Source organism: Asterias rubens, chromosome 16 (genome assembly GCF_902459465.1).
Source record: "Asterias rubens chromosome 16, eAstRub1.3, whole genome shotgun sequence".
NCBI lineage: Eukaryota > Metazoa > Echinodermata > Asteroidea > Forcipulatida > Asteriidae > Asterias > Asterias rubens.
The window spans coordinates 4,411,273-4,434,095 of record NC_047077.1 but is presented as its reverse complement, the minus strand read 5'-3'; the positions used below and the strand labels follow the sequence as shown (position 1 = coordinate 4,434,095).

The window sequence follows — 22,823 nt, the reverse complement described above, 5'->3', positions numbered from 1 at the left end:
TTCTCTTCATTTCCTTCCCCCATAAACCCGTTTCCTTTTCATCTCTTTTCTCTGTTTTCCTCCTTTTTTTCGTCTCCGGGCGCCGCAACTTCAGATGAAGATGACAACCCCGCCGTCTAGGTAATCATTAACGAGGTCCGTCAACTTTCTATAACTTTGTTTTAATACAGGTATCCGTAAAAATGAACCTCACTTTACAAATGCGCTGTATTTTTTACCGCGTGAGGGCACTCTCATTAGTATTTGTATCACTTCCGGGGGGTATTTATATGCGATTCGTCCTGCACAGTTTTAATCAACGACTGTCACTTTTCTTGCGTTGAATTTTAAGTTACTTTGGAGGTAGAATAAAACGGCTCCTTGAAAAAGGTCATACTGTCCTGATGGATATGATGTCTGTGGTGATCCAGTCGTTAAAAACTGTTTTGGATATGAGTGAATATACCCCCCGAAGTTATACAATAATGTTTGAGAGCGCCCTCACGTGATAGAAATATAGGGTATTGATAAAACCGTTGTGTCAGTGTCGGGCTAAAGGCTAAAGAGAAGGCATGATGCAAGAAAATGAACGCATGGAAAGTTTGGAACGCATGGATATTTTTCAAACGTTTGGTGTTCTCATGTTTTATTGACCATCAGTGAGGCAAATTATTGATGGGCGTTATTTTCTTGGGCAAATAATTGAGTATGGTTGTACTTAATTTTTGTATTGGAAACAGCAGTTATCATTTCGCAGTCAATATACAATATGATACAATACAATACAATAATCTTTATTAGATCCCAAAAAGGGTAGTTCAAATAATCGCATACAGTAAAAAACATTGACACATTAAAAACATTAAAAAACAGGTAAGGCCCCCATGCACCGAATTCAAACTCGGGTGTTTCTGATCAGCGGAGTGTGGGTTACAATTACCATAAAAACCACTAAAAAGCGATAAGAAAAATACTGGAGACTGGGCGATAAATTTATAATAAATTTAACGATGGTTTTATAATAAGCCATGCACAGTTATTCATGTACCGTATGTAGTTGCAGGTCGTAAAATGAAAACGAACTCCGAACCACAGTGAAAAGGGAATTAAACTTTGCTGTTTTGTTTTTTCTAGAGTAAATGTCTTTTTTCAAGAGATTGTACATGTATGTCATTTGGTTAAAAATTACATCTTGAGAAGCATTAACAGTACAGACATGTGTCTATGTTAGCTGTTTTGCCATAAAAAAAATAGACGAAAATATTAAAACAGGCCGAGATAAGACACGTTATTTTTAAAACCATACAAAGCAATTATGCATTTAAAACTTTGAAATGGAAAAGTGCTTTCAATTTACACAGAAAGGATCCTATACTTGGGTTACTTTGCCATAGAAGGGCCAATGTACACTTTGTGAAGATTTGTTGTAAAAGATGGCACTAGCTGAATTCTCACTGATGGTCAATATGTGTATGACAATTGCTGAAAGTTAAGCTTTTGAGTTATAAAAACTGTTTTCTTGAGAGCGTTGGAGACGCCGAAAAAACCAAACCAGTACCGTCTTGCCTAATAGCCCCAAACTGACACAACGATGCCTCATTGATAAAAACAATAACATTGCTTATCATCATCCTGCTTTTATTTATTTTTTTCTCTCCTCCTACAACTGACAACTGTTGCATTTCCCATCACCACAACCTACCACCAACACAACCTCTTCCCCACCCCCTCTGTCTGCCTGCCTGGTCGTACCCGTGGGTTTGGTTGTTGCACGATTCATTGCTACTAGCTGCTTCACCCGTTGAAGTAGATGATGGGCTTGAAGGTAAACTGTGATTACCTGGTAGTACAATATGGCTGAGTGCATGCCCTACACGCAGTCCAGGTATTATAATTATTGCACTACATGTAGGTGTATTGTTTTGTTAGTTTGTTTACAAAACTAATGTTTTAAAGGGAAGATATACTTTTGGTAATCACACATAAAACTAATGGTAATGAAAGCCGTTCAGATGTTTATTTTGTTACAGTCCCACCAGTGTGTACTTAGCACTGTATTGACCCAGTTCACCCTACGCCATCATCAATATTATCTGGGATGTGCCAGTTGGTGGGCAATGTCACTGTGCGTTAAGTTTTACACGTAAACCTATTGCCCACGGTGAGTATGGCACAGTCGCCACGTGCGACGTGCGTGCAAGGGGTCAATACTCAGTACTTTCCCAAGTTCTGTCCAAAAATCAACAGGCAACTCACTGGACATTGCTATCAATTTTTACCACTAGAGTACCGAGTTAGTAGTTGCCCATTGGCCAGAGGCATTTAACTTTGAGTTAAAGGGTTTGGGTACTTTTTGTAGGACAAAAAAACACAATGTCCCAAGATTTACACTAAACTTACACAGTTTGAAGATAACGATGGTAGAAAGCTTCCCTGAAAGTATTACTTGCTGAGGTGCTGTAGTTTTTGAGAAATGAGTAAAGAAATATTAAGAAAATAATTTTCATCTCAGTGATCATGAGACGAAAAGTAAAATCGTATTTTCATGACATTGTTTTACTCATTTCTCAAAAACTACAGCACTTCAGCAAATAATATTTTAAGGTACGCTTTCTACTCTCATTATCTTCAAACGGTGTAAGTTTAATGTCAATCTTTGAACATTGTGTTTTGTGTACCCAAATCCTTTGATGTGGTTATAGAAAATTATATATAAGTTTATATATCTCAAATTTACAGTATACATTCCCTATGATTGTACATGGTCATTGTATATGTAGTAAGTTAGGAGCAGCTGCCTGTTGAAGCATGTCAGCTAATAGGCTGTAGTGGCGCATTAGTGGTGCATTAACTGTACTTTAAAGCTGCCCTCATGTCAGCTTTTGTTTTCCTTGTGGTGCTGCAACAGAACTGTCGGTATCAAACAGATTAACACTCGCATCATTGTTAATGAAAAAATCGTGTGGAATTTGTGCAACAACAAGCCTCACCCAAACAAAACTATTCAAACTCAAATCAAAGTTTATTTCCAATTTGGTGAAAAAAAGGAGAATAATTAACAAGTACAACAACTTAAGTCAAAGAACTGGTCAAGAAAAATAATTATTGAAAACAAAAAATGAATAATAAATAAAATTTATTAAATTAATAACCATGCTAACATAACACTCATGATTAAAGACCGGTTTTCTAAAAGTGCGTTTGAAGTTAATAGCCCTACACATGTTAGTGCGCAAGCTTATGAGAACACCATAGAAATAGAACCCGGAGAACGCTGAGCTCGACCACCCTCTGTGTCGTCTGGGGACGCGCCGTATCAATACCGCGCAATACGCGCGTATGGCAAAATTATCATCGTGTGACACGCGCAAATGGCAAAATGGCAAGATGTCAGCGCACATAGACCATTTCTAGTGTTTTCATTGGTCAATGATGATGTCATCGTATGGCAAAATTGTATGGCAAAATATTTTGCCATACACGCGTTACGAAAATGGCGTATGCGCGTCCATAAAAATGGTCTCACAACGAAACCGCACGCACAATGAGACACTCAGCGTTCTCCGGGTTCTATTTCTATGGAGAACACTAATCATTTGTAATGCAATCTCCGTACTCAATGTAAAAATTGGTCCATTAATTCCTTTCTGTTTGGAACTAGAAGAAATTTTTCTTCTCTTGCGACTGATGATTTTACGCATTGTCTTTATATCATCGTAGAGAACCGGCGACTGATATGTTCGTTTTAGTAAATGTTGAATTTGCATCAAAGATAAAGAATATTAACTTCGGTTTTGTTCTTTTACCGATGTGTGTAAGCACTGTATACTCAGTATTTTCTTGATTGGGTTCAAATCCCAAGTATACAATGCTAACACACATTGGTGTAAGCAAAATAAATTGATATGTTCGTGAGGGTCTTGGCTCAGGCGCATTTTCATCCTGAAAAGTCAATCACCGACTGTTTTTGTGTCATCGCAAGGTTAACCTGAGAGTGATTGTACCATTTGAAGGCAGTAGTGTATAAATTGCACTTGTCTTAGATGAGTGGTAGCTATCTCTGTTTAGTATTTATGTCAGTTGCAGCCTTTCTCTTAAAGAAGCAGTAGTGTGTATTTGAACCACGTAGGGCTGTTTGTTTAGTATGTGTAACAGCATATCTTTAAAGGAGCAGCATTTACATTTAAATCATGGTAGCTTTGTTTGTTTAGTGTTTCTGTCAGTTGCAGCCTTTCTCTTAAAGAAGCAGCAGTGTCCATTTAAATCATGGTAGCTTTGTTTGTTTAGTATTTTTGTCAGTTGCAGCCTTTCTCTTAAAGAAGCAGCAGTGTCCATTTAAATCATGGTAGCTTTGTTTGTTTAGTATTTTTGTCAGTTGCAGCCTTTCTCTTAAATGAGAAGTAGTGTCCATTTAAATCATGGTAGCTTTGTTTGTTTAGTATTTCTGTCATTTGCAGCCTTTCTCTTAAATGAGAAGTAGTGTCCATTTAAATTATGGTAGCTTTGTTTGTTTAGTATTTCTGTCAGCTAATACAGCAGTAGTTTTTTTTTTACCATGGCCATTGGGGGCTTTGTGGTAGTGCATCTGCATTCTTGTTTTAATACATATAAATTCCCATCTTGAAAGAGCATTGGTAAATTATGCATGAATCGTACAAGTTTTGAATAGGCCTTAGTAGGTAGATTAGCAGTGCATTTTCTTCAATTATAATCTTGTCAGTGGAAATTGCAATGAGCCTTACTGTGCTTAAAGGAGCAGTCGTATTTTGTTGAATTTGTCGATTTAACTTGGCATAGGCCTAGTGATGTGTTGCATGTATCCTGCCTTGAGGGAAGACCAGTCATGTCTGTTAAACATAGCTCTAAAACTTTAAGTTTTGGTAATAGTTAGGTTTATAATGATTTGTGTTGAAATTAGCAGTTGCATGGCAGTGGGTTAAGAGGGAGTGGATAAACTAATTTCATGGAAACTATTAGGGCAGCACAAACGTCAGTAAGCAATGGACCCTTCCCATGAAATATGTTAATCACATTCACGCATGCGTACAGACCCTGTTGGTTGGCAAACGCCATAGAGTTGTGCACTAAGCAGACGCGCAAGAGAGTTGTGACGTCAAATTCACGTCAAATTCACGCTTCGTATTTGCATGAAGTATGAACCAGGCTTTATTAAGATCCATCCTAAGATTTAGGACGAGTCCAAGCCGTAAGATCGTTCCGAGGACGCGTCTCGAAATAAGACAAGTCTTAACTCTTTGTGAAATCGGCCCCTTGGAGCTTTCAACTGCTAACCATTGTCCATTTCTCACTTAATGAAATTTTGCAATTGCTTTTTCAAAAGTTTTTTACTGTTTTTAATAATGAAGTCATATGCGTGTACTTGCTGACATTTCCTTGCACATCATCCTGCTGTACACATTTGTGCTTTGCATGCTTGGTTGCGTTTATATATAATAATAATAATAGTAATTATGTTTGTTTAATTGATACTTTTAAAGGCAGTGGACACTATTGGTTATTGTCAAAGACTAGCCTTCACAGTTGGTGTATCTCAACATAGGCATAAAATAACAAACCTGTGAAAATTTGAGCCCAATCGGTCATCGAAGTTGCGAGATAATAATGAAAGAAAAAAAACCCTTGTCACACGAAGTTGTGTGCGTTTCGATGGTTGATTTTGAGACCTCAAGTTCTAAACCTGAGGTCTCGAAATCAAATTCGTGGAAAATTACTTCTTTCTCGAAAACTATGGCACTTCAGAGGGAGCCGTTTCTCACATTGTTTTATACCATCAACCTCTCCCCATTACTCGTCACCAAGAAAGGTTTCATGCTAATAATTATTTTGGGTAATTACAAATAGTGTCCACTGCCTTTAAAAAGCATGGACTGTGGATATGTTGGTGTTGTATTTATTTTAAAAAGCATGTTTTTTGTGGGTGGGGTGGGGGGATGTATGAACAGGGCTCAATATACAATGAACATTGTAAAACCTACTGAGGTAAATCTGAGAGCTAAGGTTTATCTTAACTGTGTATAAATCTCAGTTGCTAAGCAAAGTGTGATGTCACAATAGAAATCACCATGGTGATATTGACAACTCATCTCAAGATGGATCTATTCTTCCAAAAGCAAAAATGTAACAATGTAGCAATGACTTTAACAACCAGGCAAAGTGCTTTATTTCCTCATAACTACCCATTCTAATCCCTTGTAATGAGGCATTCATAATTTTATTCACAAACTTGTCTGTCTTGCAAATTCTCCATATATTTTATCTAAGCACAAGACGGTCTGTGTAAGATTATCAGGGCCCCATTTCATGAAACTGTTCAGCAGAGAATACTGCTAAGCAAAACAATAGCATGGCATCAGTGCATCAATGCAAACTTAATGGAATTTTGGCTGGTTACCAGCAAGTTTTTTATAGGCTTGCAGGCTTTGTGCAATCGGGCCCCGATTAGTTACTAAATATGTATTGCTGATTGTCCACTCATTTCCTCATGATTGCCAAAACACACGCATCATTTACCATATTCCATAAACTTGTCATAGTCTGTCTTGCAAATGTCTCAACCTTCAAACAGGTATTGCATGGAAGTATACATGCTGTAAAGACTGTTGCGGCTAGTCTACACCCAACTGCATGGCCTCATTATCTCATCATTGCCCATGTTTTTAGCATAATAGTCACGCATGCATAATTAACAATGCCCTAAACTTGTCATAGTCTCTCCTGTAAATGCTGCACCCAACGCTATTACTTAGAGCAAGTCTATGTGATCCTGTGATATACATCGTGTTTTGAATTAATTATGAATGCCTTTACATTCACATCTCCTTACTAGTCCCTAATCTAAAGTATTTTAAATGCCCACAAGTTATATACATGTAATAGATTACTAGGCCTGACATTTTGACCCAAGCAAGTCTTTTTCTCGAAGGCTGATGAGAAAGACTCTGCTAGGTTCTTGAATCTTAAATTCTGTTACTTTTCTTCAAGCATTGCTGCTGTCCTGGGGTCGATTTCACAAAGAGTTACCTGTAGGACTAGTCCTAACTTATGACTTTTCATAGGATATTTTAAAAACTCAAGGCTTAGTCCTAAGTTAGGTCGAGTAACTTATCCTACCTCCAGATAGCTCTTTGTGAAATCCACCCCTGGAGAGGGTGGGTTGCAAAATCCATTTGTGCTCTAACTGTGCTTATATGCTGTCAATATTGTGCCTTATGAGATTATGATACTTTCAGCTTGTCCTGAGAGAGATTGGAAGCTCCATCTCTCTTATAGACCTTTATCCCGCTGTCACCATCTTGGTCATGTTCCCTGTTTCCAACAACATGAATGAATGCTAACATTCATTGCACATGGTACTAGACTATTATTTTGTCCTGCCTCAGTTTGGTTACAATGAGTTGGAATGGAGTAAAATCAAGATGACCACACCATGATAAAGGTCTATTGCTGGCAGTGCTCAGCACTAATTTTTTTTTTTTGGAGAGTAAACAAAACATTAGGTTTTGTTGGCTAGAAATTGCCAGACATCCTGGTATTAAAGAAACTATCAAATGCACAAATCACTTATTGAACAAGTATTTAATAAAATCTTCAAATAAGAATAGTACTAATAATAATAGTAACAAATTCTTATAGAGCGCATTTCACAATAACCCTCTGAATGCACTTTACATTAGTGCTCTGGTCTTTGGGCCAATAACATACCTTTCAAACCAATCATAACTTTTTCAATATTTTTGTTATGCTTGACAGGTCCAAGGGGTTGCCGAGATCCGAGAAAGAAGAAACGTTGCAGCAGCGGCGAAGCAGAGAAAACAGACCACACCGACAAAGACTCATCCATCTCTGTCACCAAGCACATCAGCGTAAACCCAGTCCTAGAACCGACCCAAAACACAAACAATTCACGCGCCGTCCCAACTAAGTTGCCGCCGTTAGTCCCAATCGCCAAGCCGACTCTCAGCCGAGGCAAGTCCAGACATATCGAAATGCCGCCCTCGTACGATGCAGTAGCTGCGTCCACGATGCAAGACACCGAATTCTTAGAAGATTCCGACGCGGGGAGCAGTTATCTTGATGATGATGATGACGGTCTGCGAAGCAGGGGTCAAGCGAGGGCGGAAGACAAGGAGTCCCTTATTAAACAATCTGGTAGGCTATCCCCGTTGGATCAAACTGCTCATAGTACGTCATCGTTACACAAATAGTTATTGCTTAATGCTTGTCCATACTTGATGAAGTTTGTCTTCAGAAATTTTTGTTCCAATTTCATAAAGCCTTTAAGCAGAAAATACTGCTTGACAAATTTCTTTGATAAGCAAATATTGAGTGGGTACCAGTCAACAAAATGCACAATTAGTGTAACTTTGGCTGGTAACCTGTTTCTGATTAGCCAGACTGTTATGTGCTTAGCAAGTTTTTTGTGCTTACAGGCTTTATGAAATTGGGCCCTTGTCGCGCTGTTACCTGGACTCCATTTCACAAAGCACCTAATTCATCTTGAGATGAGTTTTCAATCTTATAGAGATTTGTTTTGTGACATAACAATTTGCTAAGCAATTAAGATGGGTTTGCGCTTAAGATCAATATTAACCCTTGTGAAATTGAACCCAGTGCTGAAGGCATGATTTGAATCTTATATGGACTAGCCTTGATAGTCAACGCCCATTTAACCCTTGAATACATAGCTCCGTTTTCTCTGTACCAAAAAGTTATATTTTTCAGAATTGTTTTTATTTATATTTTACTGCTACTTTGTGGTCTGCTGCTGCAATGTTTCTCAGAATGTGAAACAGTACTTTTTTTAAGGGCAATGCAGACGAACCAACATTTGAAAGTTTCAACTTCAGGAAAGGTAAGGTAAGGTTCATTTTATTTGCAACCACATACGGTTTGATTCATTATAAAAAAATAAAAAAAATTACAAAATACATCACAAAAGCTTTAAAATCATTAAACTATGTATTTCCACATATGTCTTAATATTAAACTGTGGGTGATTTGGTTCAAGGAAATAAACTGAAAATCAAAGTTAAATTGAACAAAGTTAATTTTTCAATTTAACACAAATTTTGTTTTGAATTTGAAATTGTTAAACATTGGTTACTCTTAATTGCCCTTTAGTTTATTTATCTTTTATTATTATATTTTGTGTGTGGATTACATGTAGGTGTTAGTGGTATTTGCAATCTCTAAGTATTTATTATCAATATTTTATACACTTAATCTTGAAATGGGTTTTATAATATCTTAATGTATTTTGTACTCAACTTGACGTTTTTTCCATTCTGTACCCACTTTCATAGAGCTTCTTGAGCAGAAAATATTGCCCAACAGTCATCTGCTAAGCAGAAATGATCAATGCACCAGTCCAAATAGTAGTTTGGCTGGTAACCTTTTTCTATCTAGTATATATGTGTTGGGCTTACCTCTTTTTGTGCTAAAGCAGCTCTATGAAATTGGTTAATGACCAGCTACAAAGATGCAATTTGTTCTCAATTTATAAACCCCCATGGAAATTGTCTGGGTACTTTGTACATTTAAAAATAAATTAACGCTGCAGAACATAAAGAAAGGAGTACAAAATTGAACTGTGCATCTCCTTGTGTTTTAGCTTGTAACCCTTTTCTTCTAAGCAACATTAGTCTCTTTAAAGCTCCTCTCTGAAATTGGCTTAAAAAGTAGAATATTTATTATAGGAGTTGTGTCTGATACTATCAATCACACAAATTTTACATTAAATTTCTCTTTTTAAATATCAGTGGTTTTTAGTGGATCCTATTACTTGCCACTTCTATGTAGTCTTCAGCATGTTCAAATTTTGTATCTAGAAAAGACCTACAATATACATGTTTTTGTACTATTTGCATATTTAAAGGTTTTATACTCGCAGTTTTAAGATAAGGTACAAAGTTGAGTCAAAACCTTTTGAGGGAATGACTGAAGTCTTGCCTCGAATCAGGTGCAATTTTGAATTGTCCAGGGGTCGATTTTACAAAGAGTTACGACTAGTCCTGCCTAAGAGATATTAAAAACTTACGGCTAGTCTTAAGTAACTCATCCTAACTCGAGATAGGATGATAGTCCTAACTCCTTGTGAAACAGACCCCTCATCCTTTTGCAATCTATTTGCTTCTTAAAAAGCATTCAGAGATTTACAAAATATTCATGGAACAATTTATTATGTAGTATTGGCCCAAGACGTTGGTGATCGATAGTGTACTGCGCTCAGTTGTAAATCGCTATAGCACACCCTCATACGGTATGATTTAACCAACTTGACTGGCTCGCATTTAAGTCGATCACTGACATCTTGGGTCAAGACTAATTATTATGTAGCTCATAAGCTATTATATGTTGTAATTTTAATAATGTAAGGAAGGGTGTGGAATAATAAGGGAATTATTTAGTGGTGGTTTTGGGGTTGATTTTAATGTAGGTGGGTTGGGTTTAAACCATGTAACGATAATTTTAAATGAGTAGTTATTCATCAACTGAAAAACAACAAGGGAAACTTCTAACCCAAATTTCAGGCATTATTCACAAGCTTTGAAGTGTGATGTCAGGTGTTCAGGCTAGCAGAGCATAGCCTATTCATATCGCTTTACTGCAGGTCAAAGGTTACCACAAGCATGCACCAAAGCGTATAGATAAAGGCTAGCAAGAGAGAACTTTAAAGTCTCTATTGTGAAACAGTTGCATGGTTAGATGAGTTAGGTGTAACAGTAAAACTATAGATCTTGCTCCATGGTAGAACCAAACAATATTCTTTGTCCCAGATGCTATTTCAATATCTATTAAATTGTTGCGGCACCTGCTGCTTAAACATAGGATTCGACTCCCTCGAACTACCAGTACAGGCAATCTCGATGGTCTACCGTAGTTGGTAATACATCTGCTCTAGATTGGCAAGGTTGTTGGTTCGAATCCCACCCGACCAATAATATGCTAGTGATTTATTTTTCACAGAACTTGAGAAAGTACCAAGTATACAGTGCTAACACACATCGGTTTGGGGGTAAAATCAAATAATATTCTTTATCCTTGATGCAAATTATTTAACATCTTTTAGATGAGTATCCCTATTTGTTTCTTGTACAAGTGTAGAATTTTTGTGTAGTACTCTATGAATTCGAAGAACTAGAAAATATTATGCAAAGTTTAAATTTTGTAGTTGAATGAAATTTATAGGTTTGCCTTTAGTGATTAATATTATTTGTGTTTGATGTGGGGGCAATATTGTACAGTATACTCTACGTAACATTTGCTTTAAATTTACGACAATTTAAAAAAGTACTCTACGTTAATGTGAAGATTTGTAACACATAAATTCATTCATTTTGACCTTTTCAATTTGGTACTTTTTTTCAAGCTCTTCATTTATTCTATATCAGAGCAGTAGTCTGTTTCTTGCTATTGACCGGATCCCTATTCAGTTTGACCCCGGAAATGAATGATGTTGACCATGTTCTGGGTCGAGGTGACCATTTTCTGGGTCAAGGTGACCATTTTCTTGGTCAAGGTGACCAAGGCCAAATGTCATAAATCTGTTAAACAGAAAATACAGCTTACAGCAAAGTTGCTAAGCAAAAACCGAGTGAGGCACCAGTTGCAACAATGTAAAATTTATTGAATTTTGGCTGGTACCCACTTTCTGGTAAGCAAGAGGTTTTTTGTTTGCCTAGCAAGTTTTTATGCTTACAGGCTTTATGAAATTGGGCCCTGGTATTCAAGTTTAAAGGGACACGTTGCCTTTGATCGGTCGAGTTGGTCATTGAAAAGCGTTTGTAACCGTTTGTTATTAAATGCATATGGTTAGAAAGATGGCCCAAAATTTGACTCCCATAAATGGCCAACCGTGTTAGTCGACGAGGTAAAAGGAAAACCACGCAATTTCGAGTAATACTTGTGCAGATCATTATATTCTGCTTTTAAAATATCTTTCTTATCATATGCATTTTATAACAAACGGTTACAAACGCTTTTCAAAGACCAACCCGACCGATCCAAGGCAACATGTTCCTTTAACACACCTTCACTAAGTCATATAGCTTAAAAGTTGAAAGTGACAGGTACTGTACATGTAAGGCCATAATTCGTCGTGTGCCCGGCAAAAGGACGTAAGTGAAAGTTCCCGGCAGAAGGACGTAAGCAATTTATGTTAAAATTTGTGTTTCAAGAATTATGAGCGGGAAAGTTTGGTAAATTTGTTGCCATGCAAAAGTCATTCTAGAAAGGTTAAATTCTGCATGGGGAATGGGGAAACATGTCTTCAGGGTAATTCTAGCAAAAGAACAAACAAAAATGACATATTTTTCATGTCAGGAGCCATTTTGTTGCTTACGTCCTTTTGTTACTGGGACGAACTACTTTATGTTCCCGGCAAAAGGGCGTAAGGCCTTACGCCCTTTTGCCGGGCACACGACGCTGGCCATTATTATTCATCAGTTAGACCCCTGTACATGGATCATGCTGACCTGGGTCAAGTCAAACGGGTCGCTAAGGTCATTGACCTTTGGCAACACCAGTACAATTGTCTGTGAAGATTTTGTTTTCTATAATACAAATACACTCTTTGTCAAATCATACTCATCTTGCATCAATGTTGTCTTATGTCATGTATGTAGAGTGTCATATTTGGAGTAACTTAAAGATGCTATGTCAGATTTTTGGCCCCAAACATTAAAAAAATAGATTTTTTTTGAGTGAATGGTATTTCAAAGAGCATCACCCGCTCTAACGAAAACAAGTTTAACTTTTACTTTTAATGGTCAGGACCATGACAAAACTTTAAAACGTTCTTATAAAACACATAAGAATTGGTCACGTGATATATTGTCGGGATCCCGACAAAAACTAATTTTGAGCACTTTATTTCACTGCTACTAATAATTGGTGGACTTTTTCGAGCAATGGCTCAAATGAAAGCTTGTAACTTTCTTGACCCCCATCAAAATACCTATTGAATTTTAAATCAAAATTTTTGGGTCAAATCGGCCAAAAATCTGACATAGCATCTTTAACACACTGTATTGACCCCTAGAACTAACGTCACACACTGCCACATTACTTTAATGGTAAGCGTGTAAATATTGCATTGCCAGAAATATGTACTACACTGTATAGACCCTTGCATGACATCACGCCCTCACTGAGGCCAAAGAAGGCAAATCGTTGCATCTATGTGCAGAAAAACATGCACTTGACCTCAGCGTCCCTGTAGTGTTTCCCTGTAGTGAATTGACTCCTAAACTGATGCAAATGGTAGAGGTGCGTTGGAACGCCAACTCCCTAAATGGCGCAATCATATGATGATTGTGGTGATGATTTCAAGTGAGTTGAATTAACTTTCCTGCCAAGATTTGTAGCTGTCATTTTGTACCCACCAATGTTCAGCTATAAACACAGGCACACATTAAAAAAATAAGGGAATCAATGTGTGGTGAAGAGGTTTTCAACTAGTGGTTTAATCCCAACGAGGCCTGGTTCTTGATAATTTTACCGAGACGAAGTCAAGGTAAATTATCAAGAACCAGGCCTCGGCGGGTTTAAACCACTAGTGAAAACCGATTCAACACACTTTGATTCCCATTCATAAATACCTTTTCGGTCAAAAATATCAACACTTTTTGGTCAAAAAGTAAAATAAATGCAAAAATTATAATTGTTCAATGATTTCTTTCAACACAACAAGCCCTCTGCCGCCCTTGGGTAAACAACTCCTTATGAGGGAATGCTGTGCGCGTCACGCGTATCGCGTGATGTGGCACAACTGTTTCAGCCGTTGCTCTTGACCAATAGGAATTAAGAAACTGTCTTATAATAAGAACAGGTGCAAGCTCGTGTGTCACGCCCATGTTTCAACACTTTTTACTGGTCATAAACAAAGGTTTATACACACCCTCGTGACACGCTCTCCACCAATAGGAATAGCGAAACTGTCTGAGGTATTTATGAATGAAGAATACTGGCACATCTGCAGTTGAAGTATGCCCTATTTATGGAACATACATCATTGTGGAAGTGTCGTGGCCGAGCGGTTCAGAGCACCGAATTCAAACACTGGTATTTCTGATCAGCAGAGTGTGGGTTCGAACCCCCAGCCGTGACACTCGTGTCCTTAAGCAAGACTTAACCATTGCTTCCTCCTTCGGATGGGACGTAAAGCCGTTGGTCCCATGTGTTGTGTAACGCATGTAAAAGAACCCAGCGACTTATCGAAAAAGAGAAGGGGTTCGCCCCGGTGTCACTCCTGACTGTGGCTGCTGTATGCCATTGCACCTTGTAAACCCTAAAAGGTGCTAAATAAATGGGTCTCAGAATTCATCACTGCAATAATCTATCTTTCTGAAAGTTTTTATATACTCAGTGCCTTGAGTACCTTGTTTGGTTGATACGTGCGCTATACAAGACTTCGATATCATTGCGGTGGCATAGAAAACATCATTACAGTCCAAAAGTAAGTACATGTGTTGCTAAGAGCCAAAATTCTTGGTGCCCAGTTTTTCAAACCTCACAGTCCATTAACCCAGGCATCCAAATAAAACGACTCGGCAGCTCTCTCAGGGTTGCTTATTAGTGCCATCAGAGGCCCGAAACTAAACACCTTGTTGCATAACAGTTGGCACACATTTTTTTTTTTAAGAATTTGTCTCTTGAAGTCGACAAACAAACAAGTATATGTCTGAAATACGGTACCTGAATTGAAATTAAATTTGATAAAAGCAAGGTTTAGCTGCACGTTTTGCGGGCAACACTGTGAACGTCAACGTCAACAAATTGTGTTGTTTCTGGGTGACGTCGCTACTTTGAGCTTATTTCATGCTCACGTATGACGTCTGCGTGCATGTACATACAGTACCATGACATGACAAATGGTAACTTCAGGTATGTTAAAACTGTGAGATTTTAACAACACAATTTTCTCTTGTCACGCGGAACGTGCAGCTAAACCTCCCTATTGTCTGGAGGTGGTTCTGTCTGATTTGTATCAACTTTTAATATGAAGCAAGAGGACACATCTCAAAACTTTCAGCCGTTATTTTGTGTAAATCTTGAATTTATGTGTAAGTTTTGCCACACAACCTTATCCCACCACCACCTTTGCCAGCCAGGAAAAAGCCCTAGAATGTACATGTATACATGTAGGTCCAAGGTCTCAGAGTACGTGATGTGCAACCAAGCGCCAAGTACTTGGGACATCATCAACATTTTGCTTCAAAATTGACAGTTTTCCACCGGTGCAGTGTCTTGCCAGCCAGGAAAAGCCATGGATGTATAGGCCAAAAGTCTTTTTTGGCCTCAAGGAATCTTTGCAAATTCTTGTCATGAAATTAATGTGCAACCAGGCACCAAGTACTTGAGATTAAAGTCATCAAAACTTTGCTTCAAAACTGTTAGTTTTCCACCAGTGCAGTAATGAATGTACAAGCGCCAAGTGAGATTAAAATAAAAACAAAAGTACTTAGGATTAAAATCATGAACATTCCCCCCCCCCCCCAAAAAAAAAAAACATTCAGTTTTCCACCAGTGCAGTATATCTTGCCAGCCAGGAAAGGCCCTGGAATCTATAACAAACCTTTGCAAAGACCTTCAATGAAAGCATATCGTCAGTGGTTTCACGAAGTAGCACTCTACGTGTTTAAGGACTTTTTTAAGGACTTTTTTTTTACATTTTTTATTTTTTTAAACATTTTTGTTGATAATTCATGGAGACCTACAATTCCATAAAGTTTCAAAGTTCAGACAGCTTTACTTTTTTAATTAAGCTAATGAGTGTTTTAAACTTTTGCCCGTTGTGGCATTTTTTGTTTTCACAAAGTAGCACCCGGACCTCTGTTTACCATTGTAATGCACTGTGCGCGCTGAACTAGTTTCATAAAGTAACACAAAATGCTGCGTTGTAGCATAGGCGAGTGCTACTTCGTGAAAACGTAAAAAGACATATTTTGCACTTTTTTGGTTTAACGAAGTAGCACGGATCTTCTCTCGTGTCTAGTTTCATAATTAATTATGCAAATAAGTCAAAATAAGATAAGTTGATAAATTAAAGTATCTACATTGAGAAATTTAAATGGAAATACTTTAAGGATTTTAACGGAGGCAGGTTTCTAAAAAGTGTTAAATTTCAGAGGCCGTTTTCTCTGATTAATGTTTTTTGCTGGTATATAGCGGCGAGTGCTACTTCGTGAAACCACTGACCATAATATGCAACCAGGCACATAGTACATGGATTAAATTCATGGTCAAATGGCTTTCCCTTCGATTGCACAATTAACAAGGGCTGATTCAACTGAGTTAGTTTAATTGTACATGTCTATTTTCAAGGTTGCAAGGTATATGTTTAAAGACCGGAGCTCTGATGTTTTTCTACAGTTCATGAAGGCAGTCAGTAAGAGGTATAGCTGACTAAGGAAAAACCATGCAGTCTGTATTCATCTGTATTGCATTGACTTGTGCGTTGGGTAAGTCAAACACATCTATACGACAAATCTTTGTAGTTTCATTGGTTTTATTTTAAAAGAATTACATACAGAATTGGTTTTCACTAACAAAACGGTCCCTCCCGAGTAATATGCCTGTGATTTTTTTTCACAGAACTCCCATAAGTGCTGACGCACATCAGTGTGTAAAACAAAATGATATCTCCGATGCAAATTTTATTAAAACAGTTGCTGTTGGTGTAAGCACGAGAAAATAGTGGGAAAAAAGATTACACATTTTTTTGCCTGACGGGATTGTGAAGGGTGTAATCATCCCGTTTCAGCCCCAGGAGTAGGTTGTGCTTGTGATGGTATGGGCAATATCTCTGAGTTTTTTCATATACAAAATTAGGCTATCAAATCATTACTTTACATAAGTTGTTCTGTAAATTAGTTTTAGAATCCTCTCAAAATATTCTTGGTATTCCAAAATAGGAGAAAGTTATGTTCCGACCCATACTTTATCCACACTCCAAATCTACCTACATACATTTGTACATGTAGAAGGGCGGATCCAGACCTAAATCTGCCCATGATGCATTATGCTCTGTGGTGCAATCTTGGGTCAATTAGAGGCATAAATAATGAAGGAGAAAGATCCAAAAAAGCCCCCCCCCCCCCCTGGATCTGCCCTTTCCTATAAACTTAAGTGTAGGCCCTACAGAGCTCCGGAGTTTACCTTCTGACTAAGTGGGTTGGCACTTTCAGAGCTCCGTTCTTGAGCACACCTAACCTTACTCTTCCTAATACTAGTTTGAACAGCTAAGTTGAAGGCCAAGGATAACAATGGTACTTTAATCGCATTCATTTGCATTGGAAATTCACATATACCCGCTGCTTAAATAAGGGCAGGGTCGTTGCACTTCTAATTCCACCCGAGTGATGTTTATGTGGTTTTTTTTCACATAGCTCGGGTAAGTACAGAGTATACAGTCGGGCAGTGCTTAGATGTAATACGAAGCGCTGTACAAATGTACTTTGTATATTGGTAAAACCAAATTTAATGCCTTGCATATCATAAAATGTCCTGTTTTTGCCATTTGCCAATTCTCTTTAGGTGTTGTTCTAAAAGCAGTTGGTTTTACCAGTAATTTGTGTAGCTTTGTACATTAAAGGAACGTTACAGAAATGGTAAGAAACAAAAATCGTGAAGATCACAGATTTACATCAAACTTACATGGTCTATAATGATGATGATGGTAGAAAACATCCAATGAAATAATTGTCTGAAATGTCATATTTGTTGAGAAATGAATAATCTTATTGCGTGTTTGGAGTTTATCGCTCAGTGAGCGTTTTATTCATTTTTCTTTTTGCATCGATGCCATGCAAAAATGTGCTGGCGGTTTTTCACTATTTTCTTGTGACCCAAATGGCCGATCTCAAACTTCTACAGGTTCGTCAGTTTATGTATTTGGTGGATTACTTACACAACTAGCAACTGTTTGAATAGCAAAAACCAGTTCGGTAATGTTCCTTTAAAGTAGCTTGAATAAAACTTGTCCTACAGGGAATTAAAAAAAAAATGATATCACAAGGGCAAGGTTGTTTTCCTGCACGCTATTGGTCCAGTATTTAACCACAATCTTCTTATGTTGATACGCCCACCAGTGTATGTCAAACGCACCGAGGCGCTCAGCGCTCCACAGCCGGACCTGCCCGATGCAGAGACTGTTGAAAAACGGGGGTTGGTAGATGACATGATTGATCAACTTCTGATGTAAGTACACAATACACCTACATGTATTGCACTCTACTTTGTTGATGCTTCGATGAGTCTTGTCAATAAGTCTAGCCTTCCAGGGACAGGGGCCTATTTCATAAACAATTGGCTTGACACTTAGCAGAAATGTGTGAAGTTGACTTTCATTAGGTTTGCAACTGTTTGACAATAATTCATAAAATGCCCTTTTTTAGTATTCCTATATTCTGGTATTTCGGGCATTTAGAAATGAATTCTTTTTGCAGGTTAGGCCTAATAATAGGACTTTTGGTAAATAAAAAAGTAAATTGTTAAAAAATGCTGTCTTTCTAATACTTTGAAATATATTCAGCGGAAATTAATGACATAAATAATTTGTATAGTGTGCTGGTAAGCTTAGTAAAGTGATGAGAGTATCATTTATCATAGAATTTGTTTGTGAAGGTATTAACTTTTGATGATTATTTCAAACAGTTCTTCATTTTGATAGTGTCAGACATTTTACAGATGTCAGAAAGACAAGCTCTCATTCCCTTACATAAATTTGACCAGTATCTTAATATAAAAAAAAAACAGTTTTTCACCAATCTCATTAATGACTCGACTGACGATGACTAGAGCAAGCTGTCGAAACGTTGAGACCAATTAAAACTCACTCCGCGGTATTGCAGTTAATCACGATCCTATAAGCTAAAGTAGTAGTCCCAGCAAATTTTGCTATCTTCAGCCGAGGTAGTAGTTAAAAAGCAGGACAGTATTTCAGAACTGAGAAGTCTCTCGAAAAAAAAGAAAAAAAATCTACTCCGCGGTAGTAGAATATTTAACAAACTCTACCTTACGGCAAATAGCTACACAAACCAGATATATATTGATACCTCTTCATGCAATACCTTAAATACCTTAAACGTATTCTCTAAATGTTAATTAACTTATCATACACAAATGAAGTTTACTTTATTTTCATTTGAAAATGGCAACCAGTGGTCTGAAACTCATTTAAAAATATAGCTCTCATGAATTTTGAGAGCTGTATTTTTAAATGAATTTCAGACCACTGGTTGCCATTTTCGTTCAAGTAGGTCTTTCAAGTATGCAATGGACACAATTGGTAACTGTCAAATACCAGTATTCTCACTTGGTGTATCTTAATATATGCATAAAATAACAAACCTGTGAAAATTTGAGCTCAATTGGTCGTTGAAGTTGCAAGATAACTACAAAAGAAAAAACACACTTGTCACACGAAGTTGTGTGCTTTCAGATGCTTGATTTCGAAGCCTCAAATTCTAATTCTGAGGTCTCGAAATCAAATTCATGGAAAACTACTTCTTTCTCGTAAACTGCGTTTTCAGAGGGAGCTGTTTCTTACAATGTTTTATACTATCAACCTCTCCCCATTATACGTGTTACCAAGTAAGGTTTTGTGCTAATAATTGTTTTGAGTAATTACCAATAGTGTCCACTGCCTTTAATCCTATATAAATGTAGATGTACACAATAAACTCAAAAGGTGGTCTTATTTTTGAGGTATCAACAAAAATCCGGGGCAAATTTTTCTACGCAGGAAGAATAATCCAAATAGGAATACACAAGAGGGGAAGCGTTTTTCAGATTCAAATTTTGGTGCATCCACACTGCTATGTTGTTACATAACCGCAATTCTTTGAAGAGAAATATTTATTCTCTCGGAAGCTGCTAACAGTTTCAAACCAAAAGTTTTTATTGCCATTAATTTTAAGAGCGATTACCAGACATGGACCTTCCCTTAAACTTTTGTAGAACAAAAACATTATTTCATTGATGAATGCATTTCATTTAAAAACTTGAAACTTGGTTTCAAACACAATAATGCACTGTACATCTAATCTAATTTTGTTTTGTTTTTGGTTTAGGGGTTTACTTGAGGGAAAAAAGGGAACTAGCTGTTGAAAGAGCCGTGTCGGAGAAGGAAAAGATCAACATGATAGTTCTGGGTCACGTTGCCTCTGGGTCGGACACTGTAAGTTATTATAACATTGATAAAGGTTAATTTGTTCCCTTGATCATGATTCAAATAGGCCTAATAGGTTGAAGAAAAAAAGTATTTCAAAGCCTTTTTTGTCTTGAAATGAATTTGGAATTCGAATGAGAATTGATCCGGACTCAAGTCCAGTGGGGATTTGTTTAACCCGGATTCTGTTTCGAAACGACCCACAACGGTCAAAACGAAGCTAACTCCAATTGAAAATCCATAGGTCATTTTGGTCGGTAAGCAGTTTGCAACAGTTTAATTCTATTTTCTCAAAAAAAGAAACAATTTCTTAGTTTTCCATTTTTGGGGGGCTCTATTTTGTTCATTGTCATGGTGTTTTTACTTTGCATTTTTAAATTCTATTTTTTATTTTCCTCAACCTTGTATGTTTCCGTAACGTTGTTGTATAATGTCATGGCATAATCTAATCAACTAGGTCAGAAATTACCTACATGTAGAACCAGTTCCCAGATGCCATACCCTTTTCTAGGTCAAAGAAAATGAGAGAAGGGGAAGAGGGCAGGGCAGGGCGGAGGGTAGACGGGCCTGGGTGTCAAAATGACTCAGGTTGACCAAACGTCGTTTTTCTCACCATTATATTCTTGTTTCGGAAAGACCTTCCAACAGAGTATAGTTTAATAAAATCACTAGCTTTGTTTTGAACACAAAACAAGGGAGTTATTTTTGGTGGCGTCAAAGGGATATTGAGAGAGAAACGTAATTCAAGTCATGACTTATTATACACATATTGACCGGCAACGAGGTAACTAGTATATACGTCTATTCCCACAAGGGACTTTGAGTGACCAGAAGAGCGACCTATATCGAGGCGCCGAGGGAAATAGGCCCCTCTTCTGGTCACTCACAGGCCCGAGGGGGAATAGACGCACACTATAGTTATCGAATTATGCCAGTCAATATGTGTTTTATAACACAACTCGGTCTTAAATGTCAAATAAGAACAGGAAAAGGAGTTTTGTAGTTGTTGTTCATGGTTCAAGTCAAGAGAGGGCGCTGTTACCGCGGGCACTATAGACCTTATCGCAAATACCAATGCGCAAGCGCAGGCTGTTGAATGAGGTGCATTGTGGGATAGATATGGATCAAATTTGGATACCAGCTAGACCACAATGCACCTATTCCAAGCTTTACGCGCGCGCCCCAGTATTTGCGAAAAGGTCTATATTCAAAGACTATTGCTCGCTCTGGTACTATTACCGCAAAACAAGAGAGCGCGATCACTAGCCTATACTAGTTCATCCCACGTGACTGTGTTTCAGCCAACCAGAATACTGAACAAGCAAGAGGTGTGTTATAGATATTTGAAAGGCACTGGATACTATTGGTAATTTCTCAAAATAATTCTTGGCATATAATTTTTGTCGTTGACAATATTACCAAAGGTGTGTCCGGTGCCTTTAAAGGCAGTGGCTACTATTGGTAATTACTCAAAATAACTATTAGCATAAAACCTCACTTGGTAACGAGTAATGGGGAGAGGTTGATGGTATAAAACATTGTGAGAAACGGCTCCCTCTGAAGTGACGTAGTTTTCGAGAAAGAAGTAAGTTTCCACGAATTTGATTTCCTCAAGTTTAGAACTTGAGGTCTCGAAATCAAGCATTATGAAAGCACACAACTTCGTGTGACAAGGGTGATTTTTTCTTTCATTATTATCTCGCAACTTAGACGACCGATTGGGCTCAAATGTTCACAGGTTGGTTATTTTATGTATATGTTGAGATACACCAAGTGAGAAGACTGGTCTTTGACAATTACCAATAGTGTCCAGTGTCTTTAAAGGGAATGTTCACAGTTGGTAAACACTCTTAAAATTAACGGCAATCAAAACTTTGGTTAACAAGCCTACAATGAAGCTCAATGGGAAAAATACAGTCGACTCCCGTTATTACGAGCTCGCATGTTACGAGGTTCCGGTTATTACGAGGTTTTTTGCCGGTCCCGAACTGCCCCGTGCGTGTTTCAATGCATTAAATAAGGATTATACGAGCACGGAAGTAGCGAGAACACGGTTATAACGAGGTAATTTTGCGGTCCCTTGGAGACAAAATGTATTGTTTTCAGACGTTTGTAGCGAGGGCCTGGAATAAGTAAAAAAAAGCTTACCTTCGTCAAGGTTGAGAAATGACATGAAGCCCTTAAACCCCATGATCAATACAATAGAGGTGATAATTGCATGGTGCTCGTAGAGTGCCACCAGTCTATTCAACGGACTGGTTTACCCAAGCAGACAATAGAGGGCTTAAATCACGCGCGTGGCTCAAAACCACCAACGGTTTAGTCACTGACAATCCTTCTCAATTTCAAAAACATGCCGCTTACTTAATAAATTCATGTCGGCGAACGCACTCGGCAGTATTTGGGGGGTTCTAATGATTAATCCTTGCTCGTATCATCCATGCAAAACTTCAAAAACGTCACCGCTGTTCGAGTTTTTTTTTAGTAGAGCCACTTTTTCAATTAAAAATAGCCCCAACAAAAGATTTTCTAAAACCCCCTCCTGGGTGAGTTGCACTTCAAACAATTTACCGCATCAAGTGATTATAAAAAGGGGTACATTTTGGGACCATCTCTCATACGTTCATCGTAACTGTAACTGCCACATTCGAAA

At 37.8% G+C, this 22,823-nt stretch overlaps 1 protein-coding gene and 1 long non-coding RNA gene across 6 annotated transcripts in view; both read left to right on the top strand.

The window, feature by feature from the left end:
* LOC117300702 overlaps window positions 1–10,641 on the top strand; it is a 28,160-nt gene extending 17,519 nt beyond the window's left edge. For 2 of the 5 annotated variants that reach the window (XM_033784452.1, XM_033784448.1), the window contains 2 exons: window positions 95–120; window positions 7,750–10,641. In XM_033784452.1, coding sequence (XP_033640343.1) covers window positions 95–120 — 26 coding nt within the window. In that variant the 3' untranslated portion in view covers window positions 7,750–10,641. Of the gene's footprint in view, window positions 1–94; window positions 136–1,768; window positions 1,865–7,749 lie in introns of all 5 variants that reach the window. The other 3 variants (XM_033784450.1, XM_033784447.1, XM_033784449.1) reach the window with 2 other exon arrangements.
* Window positions 10,642–16,298: 5,657 nt separating this feature from the next.
* On the top strand, window positions 16,299–20,158 carry LOC117300607. The gene is made up of 3 exons (XR_004520185.1): window positions 16,299–16,460; window positions 18,090–18,198; window positions 20,073–20,158. It is a non-coding gene; the product is annotated as an uncharacterized LOC117300607 (long non-coding RNA).
* The last annotated feature ends 2,665 nt before the right edge of the window (window positions 20,159–22,823 follow it).